Source organism: Salminus brasiliensis, chromosome 10 (assembly GCF_030463535.1).
Source record: "Salminus brasiliensis chromosome 10, fSalBra1.hap2, whole genome shotgun sequence".
NCBI classification, from domain to species: domain Eukaryota; kingdom Metazoa; phylum Chordata; class Actinopteri; order Characiformes; family Bryconidae; genus Salminus; species Salminus brasiliensis.
The window spans coordinates 41,101,986-41,126,956 of NC_132887.1; the positions used below are offsets into that span (position 1 = coordinate 41,101,986).

At 41.3% G+C, this 24,971-nt stretch overlaps 6 protein-coding genes across 8 annotated transcripts; 1 reads left to right on the forward strand and 5 right to left on the reverse strand.

The window, feature by feature from the left end:
- Window positions 1-113: 113 nt before the first annotated feature.
- On the reverse strand, window positions 114-7,233 carry LOC140564570 (procathepsin L-like). Of its 3 annotated transcripts, XM_072690162.1 has the most exons (8): window positions 7,217-7,233; window positions 2,843-2,943; window positions 2,335-2,477; window positions 1,824-2,018; window positions 1,148-1,339; window positions 691-856; window positions 372-477; window positions 114-213 (listed from the first exon to the last, which is right to left on the reverse strand). In XM_072690162.1, exons 2-8 carry the CDS (start codon window positions 2,940-2,942, stop codon window positions 114-116), a joined length of 1,002 nt encoding a protein of 333 aa, XP_072546263.1. In that variant the 5' UTR covers window position 2,943; window positions 7,217-7,233. The 3 variants fall into 3 exon arrangements, with proteins under 3 accessions (XP_072546263.1, XP_072546262.1, XP_072546261.1); XM_072690161.1 differs by lacking the exon at window positions 7,217-7,233 and having other exon boundaries at window positions 1,824-2,006; window positions 2,843-2,942; XM_072690160.1 differs by lacking the exon at window positions 7,217-7,233 and having other exon boundaries at window positions 2,843-2,942.
- Window positions 5,604-9,248, forward strand: LOC140564568 (procathepsin L-like). Its single transcript, XM_072690159.1, has 9 exons — window positions 5,604-5,637; window positions 5,734-5,834; window positions 6,291-6,433; window positions 6,746-6,940; window positions 7,390-7,581; window positions 7,873-8,038; window positions 8,252-8,357; window positions 8,516-8,617; window positions 9,177-9,248. The coding sequence occupies exons 2-8, from the start codon at window positions 5,735-5,737 to the stop codon at window positions 8,613-8,615; spliced, it is 1,002 nt and encodes a 333-aa protein (XP_072546260.1). The 5' UTR covers window positions 5,604-5,637; window position 5,734; the 3' UTR covers window positions 8,616-8,617; window positions 9,177-9,248.
- A 1,540-nt stretch (window positions 9,249-10,788) lies between these two features.
- On the reverse strand, window positions 10,789-11,554 carry LOC140563959 (uncharacterized). The gene is made up of 2 exons (XM_072688915.1): window positions 11,442-11,554; window positions 10,789-11,200 (listed from the first exon to the last, which is right to left on the reverse strand). The coding sequence occupies exons 1-2, from the start codon at window positions 11,552-11,554 to the stop codon at window positions 10,789-10,791; spliced, it is 525 nt and encodes a 174-aa protein (XP_072545016.1).
- Window positions 11,555-15,005: 3,451 nt separating this feature from the next.
- On the reverse strand, window positions 15,006-16,294 carry LOC140563960 (uncharacterized). Its single transcript, XM_072688916.1, has 2 exons — window positions 16,131-16,294; window positions 15,006-15,435 (listed from the first exon to the last, which is right to left on the reverse strand). The coding sequence occupies exons 1-2, from the start codon at window positions 16,292-16,294 to the stop codon at window positions 15,006-15,008; spliced, it is 594 nt and encodes a 197-aa protein (XP_072545017.1).
- A 2,426-nt stretch (window positions 16,295-18,720) lies between these two features.
- On the reverse strand, window positions 18,721-19,977 carry LOC140563961 (uncharacterized; the record flags this gene model as incomplete). Its single annotated transcript, XM_072688917.1, has 2 exons — window positions 18,721-19,177; window positions 19,835-19,977. Coding segments are annotated over 2 exons (600 nt in total), but the record flags the coding sequence as incomplete, so codon positions are not given.
- Window positions 19,978-22,368: 2,391 nt separating this feature from the next.
- LOC140564585 (uncharacterized) lies at window positions 22,369-23,172 on the reverse strand. The gene is made up of 2 exons (XM_072690184.1): window positions 23,069-23,172; window positions 22,369-22,825 (listed from the first exon to the last, which is right to left on the reverse strand). The coding sequence occupies exons 1-2, from the start codon at window positions 23,170-23,172 to the stop codon at window positions 22,369-22,371; spliced, it is 561 nt and encodes a 186-aa protein (XP_072546285.1).
- Between the last annotated feature and the right edge of the window lie 1,799 nt (window positions 23,173-24,971).

Here is a 24,971-nt window from a genome sequence, read left to right on the forward strand (position 1 = left end):
TTCATATCCAGTCACGTATTTTATACATGTGAAAAATCTACTGTAATTTTATAATTCCCTAAACCACCTCAACCAATCACCATCAAGCAAGGTCACTTATACTAAACGCACCTTTAGACCAGTGGATAGCTGGACGCTGTGGCAATACCACACTGATTATTCTTGTTCCTGGACATCTGGATGTAGCCTTTGCTTCCCCAGTCGAGACCCCAGCTGCAAACAGAGCTCAGTTAAAGTACATTGGTATCAGGAAGTAGAGCACATGCACTTAAAGAAATGCCATACCTCTGTCCTGTAATAATTCTCTGTACTATGAATTTGATCTCTTTATTCTTCCTCTAAAATGCTCATTTTGAGGTCAGTTTGTTTACCTGTTCTTGACCAGCCAGTAGTCCTGACCATTGTCAGTGCCGTAACCTACAGCCAGGACACCGTGGTCCAGGTCACTGCTGCTGCAGTCAGGCTCATTGTAGATCCCTGAAATCAGTCCATTCATTAATCAATTAATGCTGAGGAAATTCCATGAAGATCTTTTTCACTAAGCGAGATTCAGATCCTCTGCTTCTTTAAAAGAGGAGCTGGACTATGCAGGTATAAAAGGTAGCCAGATTCAGCATCAAAGGGCTCATAAGTCTTGTGAGTGCTTGTGAGTGAAGCATGACTAGTTTGTCATTGGTGGGTGACGTTCACCTGACTCATAGAGCTGGAAGGAGGAGTGTCCCGCATCTATGGCCACGGAAATTGGTCCGATGGTGGCCACGGCTTCCTGTAGAGCCTTCTCGTCTCCGCTGGTGATGTCCACATAGCCAGTGCAGGTGGCTCCCACAGAGTCCGATTTGAACCTGCAGTCTCCGTCCTGCGAGGCGGGGACAGATGTCAGTTAGGTCAGCTTGTAGCGTCAGTCTGGATCAGGTTCTCAGGAGAGAGTCTCTAATTTTACATCTAACACACTTCTGCTCCTTTAACAGTCTGATGCACAGCCAACCATTAATGAACACTAGCCGTCACATGTTCACTGACAGTCCCGTCCCCTGTTCAGAATAAGAATAACACCTGACCCACAAGATCTGACCTACAGCGTTTCCTGAGATCCACTAATGTCCTAATGTCTGTTTGGGATTCCCTCAAAGCCTTCTGGGTAACTCACAACGGCCTCGTAAGGGTAGGAGTCCTCAGTGTCGATTCCTTTGTTGTCCTTGATGTAATCGAAGGCCTGGTCCATCAGACCACCTCCACAGCCAAAGTTCCCATATTTCCCAGAGCAGTCCACCAGCTGCTGCTCGCTGAGGGACACCAGCTTCCCTGTCTTCCTGAACGTCTGGCCCTCCAGTGATCCCGTCTGCGCCGATGAGGAGGGGTGATGGAGGAACACATTGAACAGGAGGAGAGACAGACAGACATTAGAAGAGGTTATGACATTCTTACTTGGGTATTCGTGAGTCCTGCTCTCTCAGGTTTAGGATCTGAGTAAACTCCTCTGAGTAAAGTCCTAGAGGAGAACACTTGGAGGAAGCACTCAGGAGAGGAGAGGTTATGGGAAGGGCAGGGGTGCTGAGAGACGGCCTTCATTACTGCATCAGGCTTCCAACACTGGTCCTGCTTGCCCTACAGATGTTTGTGTATTGCTTGAGGAACACTCCCTCTTCCACTTATAGACCAGCGTACTATCTACTGGCACCACAGGTGTTGGGGGAGCAGGGAAAGCACATAAATGTCCAGCACCAGGATTTGGAATCATGAATAACGGAGTCGGGCCGCCAAGACCAACTGAGCTACATTCAGATACCTCCAGATCTGGTCTCCTCTGTCTGGCTCTCTCTTACCGCACTGAAGGCCCAGCAGGAGCCACAGTCCTTCTGGTCCTTTACGTCAGTCACGTAGCCCTTGGCCCTCCAGTCCACAGTATCAGGCAGGGGAGCGCCCCCGGCCTGTCGGAGGAATGTAGTAGCACTGCGGGCCTTGGTCCTGTTGAAGGCTCCCAGGCAGCTTGCGAACATCTTCCTGTACTCATTGTTGTCCTGTTGGAGAGATGGAGAGATGGAGAGATGGAGATGTTTGTTCTGTTGGTTCTGACTAATGGTTACAGTTCAGGTTTAGTTTAAAGAAACAGCCGCACAAAAAACAAATGAACATTGGTGACAGTCCAAGTCCAGTGTTTGTTAGCAACATTAGCCTAGCATCTCTTGGTGTAATCTAAAGAAGCACATGGTCTGAATCTGGACTCCCTGATCAATCTCGACCATCTGATTTTCTGAGGGTCACTGGATGAAATAGGTTTAGGGTTTATGGGAAAAGATTCTCTGAAATGCAGAAATCTGGGTCTCCTTCTCTCACCATGTCTGCAAAGTAGGTCATGCCAAGTCTGTAGGTTTTGACGCCCTGGTCAGCCAGCATGTTGTGCACCAGGACCAGCTTACGATTGGTCATCCAGGTCAACTTGCGCTGAGACTCTTCTTCCACAGAATGGTAGATCTTACCTAAAAGGAGGCGTAGTTAGTGTGTGTAGTTAGAGGGGGGCTGTTTGATTGGATACTGTATTTGTGTCAGTCTGTAATAAGTGATCAGTCAGAGAGGAATCATGATGATGAAGTCAAATTTAAAGACTTAAAGACTTTATATCCCAATTTGCCCACTAGAGGTCACTGTAAGCGAACAGAATAACTAACAGTCCTGCCTGGAAGTCCACATGACTCTCCTGATCCATAATTAATAATGAAATGATTGATCAGCAGCTGATAAACTAAATGTAGTGTGATAGAGCATGACAATAAGTCCACTATAAAGACGTACAGATTATAGATGAATATTTATGTATATCATGTATTAAATGTTGATTTCTCACCAAACTTCAGTTTCCAGGCATGAAACTCCAGGTCCTCCAGCGAGATACTGGCCGCACTGGCCACGGCCACAAGAGCGGCGACAGCGAGAAACGCCCTCATTCTGTAAAGATGTGTTGAGATAATTGATTAATTATAGATTTCAGTTTGTGTGTGTGTGTGTGTGTGTGTGTGTGTGCTGCAGCACTCACCTGTGTGTGGTCTCCTGGAGCCTGGAGTGTGAATGAGTGTGTGTGAATGCAGGAGGAGGGTGAAGGTTAGTCTCAGTGTTGTAGTGTTTTATACTCCTCTGCTGTCGCTCTGATCAGGTGCAGGTCACACACTTATAAACACTCCACACACTCACAAATTGCTTAACACACACTTTTTACTGGCCAAATGACACTGTTTCACCACAATCACACAATCAAAGGCCCACAGAAGCACACAGCCAGTGCAGAACTTCCCCACAGCCCACGATCCCGGCTGTGTTTACAGGACACACAGCTGAGACACTGACTTAACCACTAAACTGTGATGTTCTAGACAACGGGGCCAGAACACCTCCAAAACATCAGGCCGGTCCTGTGGGGTGTTCCCCGTAATCAGTGGTCCTTCCAAAAGTGCTTCAAGGAAGGACAACTGGTGACCTGGGAACAGAATCATGGGTCTGTAAGGCTCATTAATGCTCATGGAGGTCCCACCTCACAGCTTACAGGACTTAAAGGATCTGCTGCTGACATTAGTCTTGGTGCTGGAGACCACAGCAGGACATCTTCAGAGGTCTTGTGGAGTCCATACCTCAAATGGTCAGGCATAAAGGGGGACCTACTGAGTATTAGGAAGGTGGTGTTAATGTTATGGCTAATTGGAATGCTTCATGAATTGATGAATCAGTGTGTGTGTGTTTATAAAGTAAATGTAAGGTTTGGAGCTGTGCGTACTCTAAGATCAGACCCTGCTGATGCAGAAGAAGTCCGAGTTTTATTGTTCCACTTTTATATAATGCGTGACTGATCTGATGATGTGATCAGTGCTGAGGATGATGATGGTCAGCTGACTTCATGTGGAGTGAAAAACACTGACAAAGTTGACATGATGCCTCTAGCAGCAGTTTCAGTGATCAGCTCAGTCCACTGTACTGACCACTGGGCTTTTGTGCTTGTGGTCAGTGTTGTTGTGCTCTTTTGGTCAGGGTAATTAATGACATCACAGGATAACTGAGTAAACAAAAACCTACATCCAATTAAATATCTATTAAATTCTCTTTAATAATTACCCTAAACCTGAACCTGAACCTCACCCTCACACTAGTTCTAATAATATAGTTAAACCATGACCCTAATTCTCACCTTAATAGCTACAATGCTAATGTAGCTAAAAGGTAATGGAAGCTTATGTACACCAATTAGTCTCATTAATATTAGAGCTAGTGTGAGGGTTACTTTCTGCATGGTTCTGGTAAGCAAGCGTGACACAGCAGATACTGGTGACAGTGCAGATATGGACGGGTGCCATTAACAGAGATAAGGGCCACAGTGTGTTTCAGTTTAGAGACGTTGGGTGCGGTGGTCACATGAGTGCTGTGACCTTTAACTCCAGGCTTTTTGATCTTATGATATATTATACATCCAACATGGGGCTGGGCTTCATGGCAAAAATATTGTAGTATGATATCATTCATATATATATAAAATCTATCACTCAACTTATTGTTATTGTTAAACTATGCAACTAGATTGCACACGACTGTTGATTCATCCTCAACATTTTATACAAAATAATGAGATTAGAAGTTTCCCATAACTCACTGCCTCCCACATTTTTCCTGCCAGAGGAAGTGACATCACTGGGTGCAGGTCACATGTTTTTTATTAGAACTGCTTTTTATGCAGTTTTACATCAGAGCTAGCAGGGCTGACCTGAACATTAGGACAGATATGAAATATGGTTTTTAATGACTGAAATGACATATTCTACGACTTTAGTACTGTTAATAAAGTAAACAAAATAAATAAATAAAAACAGACGTTAGATGTTAAATGTCTGAATCAGAAGGAAATGTTATTTAGTTAACATTTAATATTTTGAGCATAAAATGTGCCAAAATGTACATCAAGCATTATTATTATTATAATTAGTAATGTAAAGTAATGTAATTGGTATTATTGTTCAAAACTATATGAATACATATATACAAAAAACAAACAAACAAACAAACAAAAACAGCCTCCAGTTCACTGATATTCTTGGGTTTGCTGCTGAAGCCGCTTTCTTCAAATCCCACCCAAGACTTTCTGTGGGGTTCATGTCAGGAGACTGTGAGGACCAGACCAGGACTTCTTCTAAAACCAAGCCTGGACTTTGGCTTGAGATCATTGTCCTGTTGTGAGGTCCAGTGCCACCCAAGCTGCAGTCTCACAGAAGGCCTCCTGGGATTTCCTGAATTTCAGCGTATGCTTCATTCCTCCTCTTCCTCCTCGCGCAGCGCTGATCTGTAGGGTGGAATTCTTTTCTCTAGAGTAAAAAAAACAAACATGAAACTTCTTGGTACGTTTCCGATCGTGGGCTGTGGGGAAGTTCTGCACTGGCTGTGTGTGTCTGAGGGCCTTTGATTGTGTGATTGTGGTGAAACAGTGTCATTTTACCAGTAAAAAGTGTGTGTTAAGCAATTTGTGAGTGTGTGGAGTGTTTATGAGTGTGTGTGACCTGCACCTGATCAGAGCGACTGCAGAGGAGTATAAAACACTACAACACTGAGACTAACCTTCACCCTCCTCCTGCATTCACACTCCAGGCTCCAAGAGACTACACACAGGTGAGTGCTGCAGCACACACACACACACACACACACACACACACACACACAAACTGAAATCTATAATTAATCAATTATCTCAACACATCTTTACAGAATGAGGGCGTTTCTCGCTGTCGCCGCTCTCGTGGCCGTGGCCAGTGCGGCCAGTATCTCGCTGGAGGACCTGGAGTTTCATGCCTGGAAACTGAAGTTTGGTGAGAAATCAACATTTAATACATGATATACATACATATACATTCATGATATACATACATATATTCATCTATAATCTGTACGTCTTTATAGACTTCTTATGAATATATGGTTATTATGTAAAAGGTTAGGGCTTATTGAGTGTGTAAATTGGGCTTTAATTTTTTTTTGCTCTATGGCAGTTAATTTCAGCTGCTGATCAATCATTTCATTATTGAATATGGATCAGGAGAGTCATGTGGACATCCAGGCAGGACTGTTGGTTATTCTGTTCGCTTACAGTGACCTCTAGTGAGCAAAGTGTATCATAACAAGTTCCCAGAAAATGGTTGTCTTTAAATTTGACTTCATCATCATGATTCCTCTCTGACTGATCACTTATTACAGACTGACACAAATACAGTATCCAATCAAACAGCCCCCCTCTAACTACACACACTAACTACGCCTCCTTTTAGGTAAGATCTACCATTCTGTGGAAGAAGAGTCTCAGCGCAAGTTGACCTGGATGACCAATCGTAAGCTGGTCCTGGTGCACAACATGCTGGCTGACCAGGGCGTCAAAACCTACAGACTCGGCATGACCTACTTTGCAGACATGGTGAGAGAAGGAGACCCAGATTTCTGCATTTCAGAGAATCTTTTCCCATAAACCCTAAACCTATTTCATCCAGTGACCTTCAGAAAATCAGATGGTCGAGATTGATCAGGGAGTCCAGATTCAGACCATGTGCTTCTTTAGATTACACCAAGAGATGCTAGGCTAATGTTGCTAACAAACACTGGACTTGGACTGTCACCAATGTTCATTTGTTTTTTGTGCGGCTGTTTCTTTAAACTAAACCTGAACTGTAACCATTAGTCAGAACCAACAGAACATCTCCATCTCTCCATCTCTCCATCTCTCCAACAGGACAACAATGAGTACAGGAAGATGTTCGCAAGCTGCCTGGGAGCCTTCAACAGGACCAAGGCCCGCAGTGCTACTACATTCCTCCGACAGGCCGGGGGCGCTCCCCTGCCTGATACTGTGGACTGGAGGGCCAAGGGCTACGTGACTGACGTAAAGGACCAGAAGGACTGTGGCTCCTGCTGGGCCTTCAGTGCGGTAAGAGAGAGCCAGACAGAGGAGACCAGATCTGGAGGTATCTGAATGTAGCTCAGTTGGTCTTGGCGGCCCGACTCCGTTATTCATGATTCCAAATCCTGGTGCTGGACATTTATGTGCTTTCCCTGCTCCCCCAACACCTGTGGTGCCAGTAGATAGTACGCTGGTCTATAAGTGGAAGAGGGCAAGCAGGACCAGTGTTGGAAGCCTGATGCAGTAATGAAGGCCGTCTCTCAGCACCCCTGCCCTTCCCATAACCTCTCCTCTCCTGAGTGCTTCCTCCAAGTGTTCTCCTCTAGGACTTTACTCAGAGGAGTTTACTCAGGTCCTAAACCTGAGAGAGCAGGACTCACGAATACCCAAGTAAGAATGTCATAACCTCTTCTAATGTCTGTCTGTCTCTCCTCCTGTTCAATGTGTTCCTCCATCACCCCTCCTCATCGGCGCAGACGGGATCACTGGAGGGCCAGACGTTCAGGAAGACAGGGAAGCTGGTGTCCCTCAGCGAGCAGCAGCTGGTGGACTGCTCTGGGAAATATGGGAACTTTGGCTGTGGAGGTGGTCTGATGGACCAGGCCTTCGATTACATCAAGGACAACAAAGGAATCGACACTGAGGACTCCTACCCTTACGAGGCCGTTGTGAGTTACCCAGAAGGCTTTGAGGGAATCCCAAACAGACATTAGGACATTAGTGGATCTCAGGAAACGCTGTAGGTCAGATCTTGTGGGTCAGGTGTTATTCTTATTCTGAACAGGGGACGGGACTGTCAGTGAACATGTGACGGCTAGTGTTCATTAATGGTTGGCTGTGCATCAGACTGTTAAAGGAGCAGAAGTGTGTTAGATGTAAAATTAGAGACTCTCTCCTGAGAACCTGATCCAGACTGACGCTACAAGCTGACCTAACTGACATCTGTCCCCGCCTCGCAGGACGGAGACTGCAGGTTCAAACCGGACTCTGTGGGAGCCACCTGCACTGGCTATGTGGACATCACCAGCGGAGACGAGAAGGCTCTACAGGAAGCCGTGGCCACCATCGGACCAATTTCCGTGGCCATAGATGCGGGACACTCCTCCTTCCAGCTCTATGAGTCAGGTGAACGTCACCCACCAATGACAAACTAGTCATGCTTCACTCACAAGCACTCACAAGACTTATGAGCCCTTTGATGCTGAATCTGGCTACCTTTTATACCTGCATAGTCCAGCTCCTCTTTTAAAGAAGCAGAGGATCTGAATCTCGCTCAGTGAAAAAGATCTTCATGGAATTTCCTCAGCATTAATTGATTAATGAATGGACTGATTTCAGGGATCTACAATGAGCCTGACTGCAGCAGCAGTGACCTGGACCACGGTGTCCTGGCTGTAGGTTACGGCACTGACAATGGTCAGGACTACTGGCTGGTCAAGAACAGGTAAACAAACTGACCTCAAAATGAGCATTTTAGAGGAAGAATAAAGAGATCAAATTCATAGTACAGAGAATTATTACAGGACAGAGGTATGGCATTTCTTTAAGTGCATGTGCTCTACTTCCTGATACCAATGTACTTTAACTGAGCTCTGTTTGCAGCTGGGGTCTCGACTGGGGAAGCAAAGGCTACATCCAGATGTCCAGGAACAAGAATAATCAGTGTGGTATTGCCACAGCGTCCAGCTATCCACTGGTCTAAAGGTGCGTTTAGTATAAGTGACCTTGCTTGATGGTGATTGGTTGAGGTGGTTTAGGGAATTATAAAATTACAGTAGATTTTTCACATGTATAAAATACGTGACTGGATATGAAAGTAAAGTTACTAAAAGACAAAACTGTGTTTGTTAGATTTTTTTATCCATGCAGAACATTTTCACACATTTGATTTAGTCAATTTAATGCATTTAATAATAAATAAAAACTACTATGAAAAAATTGGCTCACACATATACCCATTTTGCTGTTACACGTTTTGTTCTAATAACTCATGAACTTATTTGAACTCATTTTAGCTACCAAAGTAGGTAAATTCGGTAGTGTGATATTGTAAATGAACAATATTGGGGCTCTCCGGCCTGTTTTCATACAAACCAACAGATACAGGTGTATTATTAACAGTAGCAGCTACTGAAGCACACCTGCCCACACCATCTGATATCTACCTTGATTACAGTTCAGTTCTATTGACTCCTGATTGAAGAAAGATCCTGTAAACAGTGCAAATCCTCCCAATGCTGATGTTGTTCTTTATGTTCTGCAGGTTCTGAGGGTTCTGTGACCCGAGCAGCTGGTTATCAGATTTCAGCGTTATCTCAGGGAAGGACTGTAAACTGGAATGTGTTTACAAATTGAATCATTTCTATTTAATGTTTCTTAATTTTTCTTAATGTTTATTGACTAATTAATGTGTTTTTATAATGATACACTCCTAAGTTAGGAGAAGATTGTGTGAATGTAAAAATGAAAGTAACTGAGAAAGTAAAAGACGCTATTCTTCACAGTCCGGTTGTTACGTGGTTTGAGTGAATTTAAGAGTAGGGGGTCAATACTATCACACACACATGTATTAATATTCACTGAGCTGGATGCTTTGTGGAACTTGCATATTTATCCCTCGCCTCTCATACAGACCCCACACATGACTTTATTAGTTCTTCACCCGTATTGTATTTACAGGTCGCTCAGAAGGAAGTGACACAAAGTCACAAACTGAATAAACCCAAACTAATCTTTATTAGGAGAAATCCTCAAAACAAATCTCTGCTTTTAAATAAGTGTAAAACAATTAGACAAACAACGCCAGAACACCAGAACATCAGAACACCAGAACATCAGAACACCAGAACACCAGAACATCAGAACACCAGAACATCAGAACACCAGAACACCAGAACATCAGAACACCAGAACATCAGAACACCAAAACACCAGAACACCTGAACATCAGAACACCAGAACACCAGAACATCAGAACACCAGAACATCAGAACACCAGAACATTACACCTGAGTCATGTCAGGAAGGTTAAAGATTAACAGGAAAAATGATCAAATTAAAAAATGACCTTAATTAGAGCTTCTGTAGCTTTAAGCAAACAAGCAAACAACAAAACAACAAAACAACAAAACTAATTACTGATAGAAAACAGGCTTGAAATAATGATCTGCACATGATCTGATCATGCACTCCAAAAAGGGGGTGGGGTTAAATGGTTCTTTTAACAACGCCCCAGAAGAACCCTTTTTGGTTCCATAAAGCATAAAACCTTGTTTGTAAAAGAGAGGAGATTGTAACAGTATGAGTGTGGGGAACCCTTTGAAGGTTAACAGAACTATCATTTGATGTCAATTTATTTTTATATTTTTGTTGTTATGTTTGTTTTTTGTTTTTATTTGACCAGTTAAAAGGCACACTCATACAACTCTATTAACAACATGATTCTTTCCAAAACCAAAAGTGGTTCTTCTATGGTATCCAGTCTGAAGCACCTGAGAGTTTATTCAGTGATTTGCTGACAGCCCAAAGATGTACATCCCTACTTTTCCTCTATTTTAGGTTCAGTGTTGAGACAGTTTATCTCTTTGAGAGTTTACATCCCTTTAGACTGATCTTGAACAATTCAGTCAGTGATTGCTGGAGAGGGATGTTTGTGGAAATCTTCAGAATATTTATAAAGCATTATACTTTTCAGTAAGGAATCCTGAACCACCGAACAGAGTCGGAATCGAATCTTTCAGTTAGAGAGTGAAAACATTAACAACATCAGTTAAATCGATTGGCGTCAACCTTCAAGATTCACACCCTCACACCCTCATTACTGATCAGATGGCCTGTACTGTAAATGCTGGACTCTTGTCTATTTGTCTACAGCACTACCTTTTGCAAAATTCCACCTTTATAACTGATTCGCCCTGAGGAGACATGGTCCCGCATACAAAAGCAGCTTTATTAGAGTATGTGATGGAGCTCCCTGTACCCGGTCCTCTGGTGAAGGGACCATCTTCATAGTACATCTTGTTGTAAAGCTTCTCATCACATGGAACACCTGGTGGAAAAATGCCCAGAGCAAACCAGTTTGTATAACAGTTGTAGCTATAAGGCACAGAGAACATTATGGCCAGTTCTCCAACGCAGCCCTGTGCATCGGTGAGGATACGGTAGGTCATGACTCCAACAACACCACAGGCACTGCCGTCAGTTTTGGTGAAGGAGCACTCTTCTTGGGTGTTTTTTGTGATGGTCGGCTGTGGAGGATGGTGGCAGTATCCACTGTAGGTGTAGGTCCTAATGTACAGAAAGAAAAATCATGATAGTTCATACACTACACTCTTAGAATACAGGTTCTGCAAAGAGCTTCTTGATGGATGCCATAGAAGCTTTTCTGTTCAATAGAAAACATGCTTACAGAGTTGGGGTCGAAGCACAGCCCTGTTATAACACCTTTTGAGGTGGGCCAACCAAGCATGGGAAGGTAAGTGAATTAGCAGTCTCAGAATAAATGAGATATAAAATGATCAGGACTTGCCTTGGTTGATCTAAGGTGTACTTGTTGCTGTAATTGGTGATTTGAATGGTGACATTTCTCAATGTGCTTATGGCCTCGGATATTTGCTCAGCAAAAGAGCTGGCCAGATGCATCCCAGCAAAAATAGTTGTCACTTTGAAAAATGAGGGATTCATTGCCTGCTAAAGAAAACTACACATAAACACACGCCAACATAAAGCTGCACACCTCTTTTAATTCATTATTTTCTGATGCTTTAATTTATCAGGATGAGGCTTTCATTTTAAAAATAAATTTTAAGAATTGTGAAAGTAATTTCTAATGCACTGATCAGCTCTGCACACTTCATCTCTCAGATCATTTCATTAGACGTTCTGTCATTATTTTATTACATCCTACAATACATACATACATATTACATCCTAAAATAAAGGTGCTTAAATCATGTTTGTAGTTGGGTGTGTAAAGTAATAAAGAACCTTCACATCAATTGATGCTTCAGGCTCTTTAGACATTCTTTATGGAACCTAACAATTATGACATCACCCAAAGTCATTTCCAAGCACCTTTCAGAGTGTAAAACATCAATACTACAAGCTAATATTTTATAATATAATATTTACATTTATTTTCTATTCAAAGGTATGAAGGGATGAAGGACGTACCTGATCAGAGAGGTGTCGTTGGAAAGAACTGATACAAAATCTACAGGTGAGAGGTTTAGCAGGTGAGGTTCAGAGAACAGCTTCTCTTTGTTTTCTGAGAGAGTTCAGTCTGATAAAGACCTGTAAACACCAGATCAAAGAGACTGTATTGAGCTTCTGATTGGCTGCAGAGTGAAGCTCTACCAAATTTGGATTTGGGTTAGATTACAAGAACAAAAGCATGAGAAGAAGAAGAACATGGGTAACTCTGAACCCACATGTGTGTGTTGGTCTTCAACCACACAGGAAGTTCAGCACTTCATACACAGGAAGTGTGGGGCCTGGTGCCCTGTCTGGAGAGAGTTTCTCACACACATGTTCTGCGGAGTTCTACAAGCACAGAGACTATGCTGTTTGATTCATGCTATAAATCTAGACTTACCACAGGGAAGAGGTTTCCACTGCTGGATACATCCAATAAAGAAACATCACTCTCTCCTGTAGCACACTGCTAGATCCAGCCCAATTACCTGACTCCCACTGACACGTACATAACATGATATCCTGCTTCTGCAAATACAATCAAATGATTACAGGAGATGGGTATTTGATATTTTCAGTGTGATTAGTCTCTTTGGTATGATGGGTATATTCGGTATGGTTGATATATTCAGTGTGGTTGGTATCTTTGGTGTGGTAGATATATTCGATATAGTTTGTGTCTTTGGTGTGGTTGATATATTCGGTATGGTTGGAGTCTTTGGTGTGGTTGGAGTCTTTGGTGTGGTTGGTATCTTTGGTGTGGTTGATATATTCGGTATGGTTGGTATCTTTGGTGTGGTTGATATCTTTGGTGTGGTTGGAGTCTTTGGTGTGGTTGGTACCTTTGGTGTGTTTGGTATCTTTGGTGTGTTTGATATATTCAGTATGGTTGGTATCTTTGGTGTGGTTGGAGTCTTTGGTGTGGTTGGTATCTTTGGTGTGGTTGATATCTTTGGTGTGGTTGGAGTCTTTGGTGTGGTTGGTATCTTTGGTGTGTTTGGTATCTTTGGTGTGGCTGATATATTCAGTATGGTTGGTATCTTTGGTGTGGTTGGAGTCTTTGGTGTGGTTGGTATCTTTGGTGTGGTTGGTACCTTTGGTGTGTTTGGAGTCTTTGGTGTGGTTGGTATCTTTGGTGTGTTTGGTATCTTTGGTGTGGCTGATATATTCAGTATGGTTGGTATCTTTGGTGTGGTTGGAGTCTTTGGTGTGGTTGGTATCTTTGGTGTGGTTGATATCTTTGGTGTGGTTGGAGTCTTTGGTGTGGTTGGTATCTTTGGTGTGGTTGATATCTTTGGTGTGGTTGATATCTTTGGTGTGGTTGGAGTCTTTGGTGTGTTTGGTATCTTTGGTGTGGTTGATATATTCGGTATGGTTGGTATCTTTGGTGTGGTTGGAGTCTTTGGTGTGGTTGGTATCTTTGGTGTGTTTGGTATCTTTGGTGTGGCTGATATATTCAGTATGGTTGGTATCTTTGGTGTGGTTGGAGTCTTTGGTGTGTTTGGTATCTTTGGTGTGGTTGATATATTCGGTATGGTTGGTATCTTTGGTGTGGTTGATATCTTTGGTGTGGTTGGAGTCTTTGGTGTGGTTGGTATCTTTGGTGTGTTTGGTATCTTTGGTGTGGTTGGTATTTTTGGTGTGATGGTATCTTGTAAACTGCTGATTCTTCTTCTTTACCAGTTTTCTAAGGTACTGGATTCTGTAAGTTTTAACAGCATGTTTTGTTTAACAGATAACTCCTAATCATTTTTGGCAGTGCTGAAAGACATCAGTGGAAAGTATTGAATATGTTTGGGTATTATTAAAGAAGATTGTCATTAAATAGCTCAGGATCTTAGATGACTTGCCCATGACCCTCGAGCAGAAATCATGAATTTGAGGGCATATCCAGAAGGCAAGTGTAAGAAAGTAAATGTGACTGTAAGTGTCATTTTCATATTCTTTCCTTTTATCTAAATCAATTTCCTCATTGACATTAACAGTATTATTGTCTTTTAAACATACCATTAACACTGCAGTGAAACCAAAAAAGTTCTTTATTTGGAAAATTTAAATGTTCTATTCTTGAACAATACAAGCACATAATTAAGTCATTTACTTCATTTGAGAAACTGTTTTAGTTTCTACAGCTTTAAACAAACAAACAATAAGAACAAGGCACTGATAAATACCTGGACTGGAAAATATGGTTTGTACTTTCCTTATACAAAACAAAAAGGGTTCAAATGGGTCTTTGTACAATGCTGTAGGAGAACCAATTTTGTTTCTATTACTGTTGTAAAGGAGATTTGTATGAGTGTGAAGAACCCTTCACATGTTTAAAGAACCACTACTTAATGTAATGATTCTTTACAATCATACAATCAACTCTTTTACAAACATGGTTCTTTCTTTTATGGAACCAAAAGTGGTTCTTGTATGGCATCCCACCAAGAAACATTTAAAGTTTCAAGAGTATGGGTCACAGTTTACAAATGACTTTTAATGCAGTATAATATTTCTTAAATAATCTCTTTGAATCTACAAATTGAATCAATGTTTAGTGAATCAAAACATTCTTAAATTATAGAAAAACATAGAAAACCGAAACGAAAAACCAATAAATGGCAGCTTAACGATTGACATCCCTACTTTGCTTCAAATCAAGTACAGTCTGTGTTCAGAATGTTTAGCCTAATAAGAGCACACCTCCCTTTAGAACAATCATTTCTCAATACAATCTGTTTTCTTTGAGTCTCTAAATCGAATCGTTCAGTTAGAGAGTGAAAATGTGAAATTCAATGAATTGTTAATTGAATCATATGGTGGTCAGCTTAAAGATTCACATCCCTATTACTGATCATTGTCTTATTTAGACAAAGAGTTTTCCACGATACTGTAAATGTCTTACTCTTACTTATTTGCTTTTTGCAACACTGTTATCCCAAAATTCCACCTTTATAACAGAATGGCCCTGAGGAGACATCGTTCCCTTCAGAAGAGCCTCTTTTTTAAAGTATGTTATACAACTTCCTGTACCATTAGCTCTGGTGAACGGACCGCTTTCATAATACATCTGCTTGTACAGCTTTTCATCACATGACACACCTGATTCAAAAATTCCCAGAGCAAACCAGTTTTTATAACAGTTGTAGTCGAAAGGTACAGAGAACATTATGACCATTTCTCCAACGCAGCCCTGTTCATCTGTGAGGATGCTGTAGGTCAGGACTCCAACAGCACCACGGGCAGTGTGTGCGGTTTTGGTGAAGGAGCACACTTCTTGGGTGTTTTTTGCGATGGTCGGCTGTGGAGGATGGTGGCAATATCCACTGATGGTGTAGGTCCTAATATACAAAAGAGAAATCATGATAATGCATACCGTAGAGCACACATCTTTAGCAGGCAACAGGCAGACACTGGTGGTACTATTTTTTATTGACTGGTAAACAGTAGTAGTTACACTGTATGAACAAAACCTACAGGAGCTTTTAAGCCATCCCATTTTAAACTCATAGGCATTAATATGGAGCTATGTGCTATGCAGTTATTGAGTGAGCAGAGTGTTGGTTAGGGTAATGTTTTGGGGTTAGAGAAAGGTTTAGGGTAAGGTTTGGGGTAAGGGTAAGGTTTTGCGTGAGCATTAGGGTATGTTTATTTTACATGTAAACTAATAAAGAATTAGTTAGGTGTAGTAGGTTGAGTTTTGGTTTAGGTTTAAGTGTATGTTCAGATACTAAAAGCACACTTTGTGCTTTGTAACATTTTCTGTTCAAATTGTTTAATTGCCTGGTACACGCCTAGGTAGCTTCAGTAATTCAGGAATATACATGTCAGATAAACTATATTTAGTACACATTGTAAGACTCCATAAGTTGGTCTTCATGTCACATATGCAGAAATTCCTCTTGACACCAGGCTGAAAATACGGGAGCTGATACAACAACAACAACAACAACAACAACAACAATAATAATAATAATAATAATAATGTGAGCAGTATGAACTAGTATGCATTAGTTCTCAAATGATCAGGACTTGCCTCGGTTGTTCTAAGGTGTACTTGCAGCTGTGATTGGTGATTTGAATGGTGACATTTCTCCATGTGTTTATTGCCCGGGATATTTTCTCAGCAGAGGTGCCAATCAGAGACGCCCCATGAATAATAGTTGGTGCTGCAGCTGCTATTAGGGCTGTAGGATTCATTGCCAGCTGAAGGAAATCAGTTACACATAAACACAATCCAACATAAACCTGCACATCTGTTCATTTTTAGTTGTTTAGTTGTTAATTTCTCTTTTTTTAAATAAGACCTTAATTAGTCTTTAATGACTTGCTCCTGAAAGTCATTTCTAATGTACTGATCAGCACTAGACATTTAATAATGTTTTACATTTTCATGTATTATTTTAATGTTTATGTATTTTAATTTAAAATATTACCATTCATAATTAGTTTAAAATGTATGGCAAAATGTATTATTATCAAAATCTTTTTCATAATGATAATACTCATATCTTTATACATATGTTGCATTTTACGTTCTTAAAAATGAATGTGCCTCAAAGTGTTCATGTTTCAGTTTCCATAGAGAACTAGATAAAGCATCTTTATCATAAAACCTCATATTTATGTTAAATATTTATTTTCTGTTTAAATGTATACAGGTATAAAGGACGTACCTGATCAGGTGTCGGTAGAAAAAACGAGTGAAAAATCTACAGGTGAGAGGTTTAGCAGGTGAAGTTTAGAGAACAGCTTTCCTTTGTTTTCTGAGAGAGTTCAGTCTGATGAAGACCTCTAAACACCAGATCAAAGAGACTGTATTGAGCTTCTGATTGGCTGCAGAGTGAAGCTCTACCAAATTTGGATTTGGCATTACAAGAAGAAAAGCATGAGAAGAAGAAGAACATGGGTAACTCTGAACCCACATGTGTGTGGAGCACAGATTGAACCCTGTGTCTTCAACCACACAGGAAGTTCAGAGCATCACACACAGGAAGTGGAGGCCTGGTGCCCTGTCTGGAGAGAGTTTCTCACACACATGTTCTGCCCAGTCAATCGTACACCTCTTAATTACACCTCTTAATGCTGTAAATACAGGATAGCCACACTTCCCTCCTCTGGCACACTCAGACTGACCACAGGGAAGAGCTTTCCACTGCTGCACACATCCAATAAAGAAACACTGTCTACTGACCACTCTCTCCTGTAGCACAGATCCAGCCCAATTACCTGACTCCCACTGACACGTACATAACGTGATATCCAGCTTCTGCAAATACAATCAAACGATTATAGGAAAAAGGTCATGGGGTCAACAGTTAATAACACAGCCCACCTTTGGGTGTGATTGGAGTCTTGGGTGGGATTGGAGTCTTGGGTGGGATTGGGGTTGGACCCAAGGGCTCTTACTCATGAGGACTACAAACCATTCCATGGTGCTCTGTAGACGGAGAGCAACTTGCTTAGTGACATGATCAGCCCAACTGGACGCTAATGATCACAACTGATCATAAGAGGAGGTCAGCGAACACGAATCCTTTATATTCTGAGACAAATATTTTGAGTAGAATCTGGAGCGTAGTCTTACTGTCGAGGTGGATTTTGGGTTTGGTTGACTAGACATAATGTTTGTCTTTTAAACAACACCATTAAGACTGCAGTGAAACCAGACAAAGCTCTTTATTTGGAAAAATACTCAACTTAACGCTCCATGCTTCACAAAAAGCACAGCTTTTTAAGACATACCACCAGAACAGTAATATATATTAACCAATTTTTATTGTGTAATTAAATAATTTACTTAATTTGAGAAACCTTCTTAGTTTCCACAGCTTTAAACAAACAAACAATAAATGGTTTTACAGAACAAGGCACTGAGAAATACCTGGTCTGGAAAAAATGGTCTGCACTTGGTTTACACTCCATAATAAAGGAACTTCAAATAAGGATAACAAATGAAATCATAAAGCATAAACTAATGTATTACAAACATTGCCTTTTTCATGGAACCACAAGTGGTTCTTCAATTGCGTCTGTTATTCAAAGAACCATCTGAAGCACCTTTAGATTTAAGAGTGTGTGTTTATTAATATGTATGTGATTGATGATTTGAACAGATCATCACTCCTCAATAACACACTCTCTCTGTTTGTCTTGTACGTATCCTGTATCCAGACGACTGGACCGGTGTGGAGCTGGCTGTGTTTCTGTGAGCATTACTGAAGTACTGAAACTGATGCAGTTTGAAGAAATGACTTTTTTGCAGTATAATCTCTCTTAAAGAAGTGGAATCACAAATCATACTGAACTTTGATCATCAAAGTTAAATCTAGTAAATCAGCTACAATATTCACATCCTCACTTTTCTAAGTTCAGTACAGTCTGTGTTCAGGCTGTCTAGCCTTATAAGAGCATACCTCCCTTTAGACTGGTCTCTGTTGTGTGTGTGGAAGTCTTGGATATACTCATAAAGCCTTATACTGTTCCTTAAAGAAGCCTGAACCACTGAACAGAGTGAAAACCTGAGAACCAATAAATCGTTAACTGAACTGATTGGTGGTCAGCTTAAAGATTCACACCCTTATTACTGATCATTGTCTTAGGTAAACCAAGACTTTTGTATGGTACTATAGGCTTAAAGGTTGGCTGTCGTCTATTTGCGTCCTGTAACAGTACACATCACGTAACTCCACGTCGATTTTTGATTCGCCCTGAGGAGACATGGTCCCGTATACAAGAGCAGCTTTATTAGAGTATGTGATGGAGCTCCCTGTACCCGGTCCTCTGGTGAAGGGACCATCTTCATAGTACATCTTGTTGTAAAGCTTCTCATCACATGGAACACCTGGTGGAAAAATGCCCAGAGCGAACCAGTTTGTATAACACTTGTAGCTATAAGGCACAGAGAACATTATGGCCAGTTCTCCAACGCAGCCCTGTGCATCGGTGAGGATACGGTAGGTCAGGACTCCAACAACACCACAGGCACTGCCGTCAGTTTTGGTGAAGGAGCACTCTTCTTGGGTGTTTTTTGCGATGGTCGGCTGTGGAGGATGGTGGCAGTATCCACAGTAGGTGTAGGTCCTAATGTACAGAAAGAGAAATCATGATAATCCGTACACTAGAACACACAGATGTAGCAGGTAACAGGCTGTGTGAGTCAATGAGTCAAAGGAAGTCATTGTTGTCATTATGCTTGTACAATACAGTAGTGTCCCAGCGTAGAATGACGGGGTCAGAGCACAGGGTCAGCCATGCTACAGTTCCCCCTGGAGCAGAGAGGGTTAAAGGCCTTGCTGAAGAGCCCAGATCAGGATGATAAGGGTTGTGGTAGGGTAAGGGTAAGGTTAAGTTTAGTCAGGGTAAGGGTTAGGGTAAGCTTAGCAGACTGAAGACCCTCCTCTTCCGAGAGTACTTGGGCGAATCTTAGAGGATCTGTGAATTCTAGTCTATTTAAACTAGCTGAGGTTCTTCTTCAGTAAACAGTGAAGCTCTTCTGTAAGTCGTGCTGGAGAAGAGCCTCTGAATGCTGTAAAGGTAAATGTTTAGGGCAGTAGAGCTGCAACTGTTTCAGGTCACTCTCACAGGGCTAATTATACAGAATTGTGATTGGAACTAAAACTTAGTCTTTAGAGAAGCTTTTCCAACTCCAACAAACAAAAAAGATGAATAATAATATGACCATTATGAACTATTGTTTAATCTATTAGTTATAAAGTGATATATATATAAATCACTTGCCTTGGTTGGTCTAAGGTGTACCAGCTGCTGGAATTGGTGATTTGAATGGTGACCTTTCTCCATGTGCCTATTGCCTGGTACAGTTTCTCAGCAGACCAGCCAAACAGATGCACCCCATTAATAATAGCTGGTGCTCCAGCTGCTAATCCAACTGTAGGATTCATTGCCTGCTGAAGAAAATCATTTACACACAACACACACCAACATAAATGTAAATATTTAATTTCTAGTTTGTTTTTTTTATCTTTTTTAAAATTGCTCCTGAAAATCAGTTCTAATGTACTGATCAGCACTGGACACTTCACTGGTCAGAATTTCTACATTTTCAGTATTATTTTAATGTATTATTTATTTAAATTTAAAATAACCATTCATGAATTATTATGCAGAAAAGAATGAATGCTCTTAACTTCCATATCTTTATACTTATTCTTATCCATATTCATCCATGTAATTTTTATTAATTAACTAGATAAAGCATTTTTATCATAAATACAAACTCATATTTATGTTAAATATTTATTTTCTGTTTAAAGGTATGAAGGGATGAAGGACGTACCTGATCAGGAGGGGAAAAACGAGTGAAAAATCTACAGGTGAGAGGTTTAGCAGGTGAGGTTCAGAGAACAGCTTCCCTTTGTTTTCTGAGAGAGTTCAGTCTGATGAAGACCTCTAAACACCAGATCAAAGAGACTGTATTGAGCTTCTGATTGGCTGCAGAGAGAAGCTCTACCAAATTTGGATTTGGCATTACAAGAAGAAAAGCATGAGAAGAAGAAGAACATGGGTAACTCTGAACCCACATGTGTGTTGAGCACAGATTGAACCCTGTGTCTTCAACCACACAGGAAGTTCAGAGCATCACACACAGGAAGTGGAGGCCTGGTGCCCTGTCTGGAGAGAGTTTCTCACACACATGTTCTGCCCAGTCAATCTTACACCTCTTAATCACATCTCTTAATTACATTTCTTAATTACACCTCTTAATTACACCTCTTAATGCTGTAAATACAGGATAGCCACACTTCCCTCCTCTGGCACACTCAGACTGACCACAGGGAAGAGCTTTCCACTGCTGCACACATACAATAAAGAAACACTATCTACTGACCACTCTCTCCTGTAGCACAGTGCTAGATCCAGCCCAATTACCTGACTCCCACTGACACGTACATAACGTGATATCCAGCTTCTGCAAATACAATCAAACGATTATAGGGAAAAGGTCATGGGGTCAACAGTTAATAAGCCCACCTTTGGGTGGGATTGGAGTCTTGGGTGGGATTGTGGTTGGACCCAAGGGCTCTTACTCATGAGGACTACAAACCATTCCATGGTGCTCTGTAGACGGAGAGCAACTTGCTTAGTGACATGATCAGCCCAACTGGACGCTAATGATCACAACTGATCATAAGAGGAGGTCAGCGAACACGAATCCTTTATATTCTGAGACAAATATTTTGAGTAGAATCTGGAGCGTAGTCTTACTGTCGAGGTGGATTTTGGGTTTGGTTGACTAGACCTAATGTTTGTCTTTTAAACAACACCATTAAGACTGCAGTGAAACCAGACAAAGCTCTTTATTTGGAAAAATACTCAACTTAACGCTCCATGCTTCACAAAAAACAGCTTTTTAAGACATACCACCAGAACAGTAATATATATTAACCAATTTTTATTGTGTAATTAAATAATTTACTTAATTTGAGAAACCTTCTTAGTTTCTACAGCTTCAAACAAGCAACAAATCAGGTTAATGGCTCAATAAAGGCTGAAACTCCATAATCAAGGGTCTTATACATATTTATTTGATAATATATGATATATGATAAGAAATAAAACCATAAAGCATAAAAACACATTTGAAACAGAGATGATTGTGAGTGTAAGAAACCTTTTAAAGAATTGAAGAACCATCACTTGATACAAAGCTTCTTCCCACTCATTACTGTATTACTAACATGGGTCCTCTTTGGCATCCCTCAAAGAACCATCTGAAGCACCTTTAGTTTTAAGAGTGTGTGTTTATTAATATGTACATTTCACAGTGATTGATGTTTTGAACAGATCATCACTCCTCAATAACACACACACACTCTGTTTGTCTTCTATGTATCCTGTATCCAGACGACTGAACCAGTGTAGAGCAGTATCAAATGTCTTCAAGAAGTTGAATCTCCAAATTGAATCACTGTTTAATGAATCAAATCATTCTTAACTTACAAGAAATCAACCAGTAAATCACACTGATTTGTTGACAGCTGAAAGACTCACATCCTCACTTTGGTTCCAAGTAAAGTACAGTCTGTGTTCAGGTTGTCTAGCCTTATAAGAGCATACCTCCCTTTAGACGATGTGTGGAAGTCTTGGGAATACTCATAAAGCCTTATACTGTTCCCTAAAGAAGCCTGAACCACTATACAGAGATCAAATCTTTCAGTTAGAACCAATAAATCGTTAACTGAATTGAATGGTGGTCAGCCTTAAGATTCACAGCCTTATTTCTGATCATTGTCTTAGACTTTTGTATGGTACTATAGGCTTAAAGGTTGACTGTCGTCTATTTGCGTCCTGTAACAGTACACATCACGTAACTCCACTTTCATTTCCGATTCGCCCTGAGGAGACATGGTCCCGTATACAAGAGCAGCTTTATTAGAGTATGTGATGGAGCTCCCTGTACCCGGTCCTCTGGTGAAGGGACCACTTTCATAGTACATCTTGTTGTAAAGCTTCTCATCACATGGAACACCTGGTGGAAAAATGCCCAGAGCAAACCAGTTTGTATAACACTTGTAGCTATAAGGCACAGAGAACATTATGGCCAGTTCTCCAACGTATTTCTTTTTATCGGTGAGGATACGGTAGGTCAGGACTCCAACAACACCACAGGCACTGCCGTCAGTTTTGGAGAAAGAGCACTCTTCTTTGGTGTTTTTTGCGATGGTCAGATGTGGGGGGTGTTGACAGTCTCCACTGTAGGTGTAGGTCCTAATGTACAGAAAGAGAAATCATGATAATGCATATTCTATTAAGGAGACTCAGCTGTTTTCCTGCACTAAAGACAACATTCATGCTTGTACAATTCAGTAATGTCCCAGCCTAGAATGACGGGGTCAGCCATGCTACAGTGCCCCCTGGAGCAGAGAGGGTTGAAGGCCTTGCTGGAGGGCCCAGTACAGGATGAGAAGGTAACACAACCAGAATGAATGAGTTAAAATGATCCAGACTTGCCTTGGTTGTTCTAAGGTGTACAAGCTGCTGGAATTGGTGATGTGAATGGTGACCTTTCTCCATGTGCATATTGCCTGGTACATTTTCTCAGCACACATGGCCATGTCACTAGCCTGTTTCGCTGTTACTTTTGAAGTTATGGCTGTAGGATTCATTGCCTGCTAAAGACAACCATGTACACTTAAACACACACCAACACAAACCTGCACACCTCTAAACACACTCTAATAAACTTCCATTCTCTTCATCTTTTTTATTAATTAATTAGCCTTTATTTCTTCAAAAGTATTTTCTAATGTACTAATCAGCACTGAGCTCCACACATTTCCATTTATTATTTTAATCTTAACTCCTATCAAAACACATAATTAACACAATTAACACATACAGAAAAGTATGTATGCTCTCACTATATGGACAAAAGTATTGGGACACCTGCATTCACTACTTTTTCTGAAATCAAGGGTATTAAAAGGTTTCTTCTGCTTCTGTTGGAGTAACTGTCTCTACTGTCCAGAGAAAAGGTAAAGGTGCACGTATTTGTCACTGTACAGCGAAATGTGTACCGCATTTAACCCATCTGGTAGTGAACAGACACTCACGTGTTAGGGGCAGTGAGTACACACACACAGCGGTGGGCAGCCAACTCCAGCTCCCGGGGAGCAGAGAGGGTAAAGGGCCTTACTCAAGGGCCCAACAGTGGCAGCTTGCCGAGCACGGGAATCGAACCCACAACCCTGTTATCAATAGCCCGGCACTCTAACCGCTGAGCCACCACTGCCCACTGTAGAAGAAGACTTTCTACTAGATTCTGGAGGAGCACTGCTGTGAGGATTTGATTGCATTCAGCCACAAGTCTGTGAATGTATAGGAAGGAGCCCCACCATCATTCCAGAGAACATAGTTCTTCCACTGCTCCACAGCTCCTCAATGCTGGGGGGCTTTATACCCCTCTATCCCACGCCTGGCATTAGGCAGCATGGAGCCAATAGGGTCATGATGATGATCTGCTCCAGAGAGTCCTATTCTATTGGCAGTACTTCTTCTCTACAGGGACTAGGCAAGCTATGCGTGTGCATTTGCACATCTATGTCAGCAATGGGTGCAATTTAAAGTAGCTGAATGCTTCATTAGAATGGGGTGTCCACAAAAATAAAGGTGCTTCAAATGGTTCTTTGAGTGATTTCATAGAGGAACCAGTTCTGGGTTCCATGAAGAAGAACTGTGTAATAGAGATGAGTGTGAGTGTGAAGAACTGTTGTTTAGACCTTTGAAAGGTTCCTCACACCCACACTCATCTTCACATCTCTAAACATAGCTCTTTCTTTATGGAGTCAGTGGTTCTTCTATGACATTTAAAAGCATCTTTAAGAGTCTAAATCATTATTATATTACAAGATAAAACTTATGATAAATATTTATTTTCTGCTTAAAGATATGAAGGGATGAAGGACGTACCTGATCAGAGCGGTGTCGTTGGAAAGAACTGATAAAAAAATCCACAGGTAAGAGGTTTAGCAGGTGAGGTTCAGAGAACAGCTTTCCTTTGTTTTCTGAGAGAGTTCAGTCTGATGAAGACCTCTAAACACCAGATCAAAGAGACTGTATTGAGCTTCTGATTGGCTGCAGAGTGAAGCTCTACCAAATTTGGAATTGGCATTACAAGAAGAAAAGCTTGAGAAGAACTCTGAACCCACACGTGTGTGTTGGTCTTCAACCACACAGGAAGTTCAGAGCTTCACACACAGGAAGTGGAGGCCTGGTGCCCTGTCTGGAGAGAGTTTCTCACACACGTTCTGCCCAGTCAATCGTACACCTCTCAGTATTGATCACATGATCTTGATGTTTACCTATGTTGAAAAAGACAAAGGGTTTCATGAGGTGACCTAATTTTTATCATGGA

Bases quoted from the DNA above. Each gene is read 5' to 3' on its own strand.
- LOC140564570 (XM_072690162.1), bottom strand. From the start codon at position 2,942: ATGAGGGCGTTTCTCGCTGTCGCCGCTCTTGTGGCCGTGGCCAGTGCG. The intron at 2,478-2,842 runs GTGAGAAATCAA...GCCTCCTTTTAG, and splicing joins TGCCTGGAAACTGAAGTTTG to GTAAGATCTACCATTCTGTG. The intron at 2,019-2,334 runs GTGAGAGAAGGA...TCTCTCCAACAG, and splicing joins TGACCTACTTTGCAGACATG to GACAACAATGAGTACAGGAA.
- LOC140564568 (XM_072690159.1), top strand. From the start codon at position 5,735: ATGAGGGCGTTTCTCGCTGTCGCCGCTCTCGTGGCCGTGGCCAGTGCG. The intron at 6,434-6,745 runs GTGAGAGAAGGA...TCTCTCCAACAG, and splicing joins TGACCTACTTTGCAGACATG to GACAACAATGAGTACAGGAA. The intron at 6,941-7,389 runs GTAAGAGAGAGC...TCATCGGCGCAG, and splicing joins CCTGCTGGGCCTTCAGTGCG to ACGGGATCACTGGAGGGCCA.
- LOC140563959 (XM_072688915.1), bottom strand. From the start codon at position 11,554: ATGCATCTGGCCAGCTCTTTTGCTGAGCAAATATCCGAGGCCATAAGC. The intron at 11,201-11,441 runs GCAAGTCCTGAT...TCTGTACATTAG, and splicing joins TACACCTTAGATCAACCAAG to GACCTACACCTACAGTGGAT.
- LOC140564585 (XM_072690184.1), bottom strand. From the start codon at position 23,172: ATGGCCATGTGTGCTGAGAAAATGTACCAGGCAATATGCACATGGAGA. The intron at 22,826-23,068 runs GCAAGTCTGGAT...TCTGTACATTAG, and splicing joins TACACCTTAGAACAACCAAG to GACCTACACCTACAGTGGAG.
- LOC140563960 (XM_072688916.1), bottom strand. From the start codon at position 16,294: ATGAATCCTACAGCCCTAATAGCAGCTGCAGCACCAACTATTATTCAT. The intron at 15,436-16,130 runs GCAAGTCCTGAT...TTTGTATATTAG, and splicing joins TACACCTTAGAACAACCGAG to GACCTACACCATCAGTGGAT.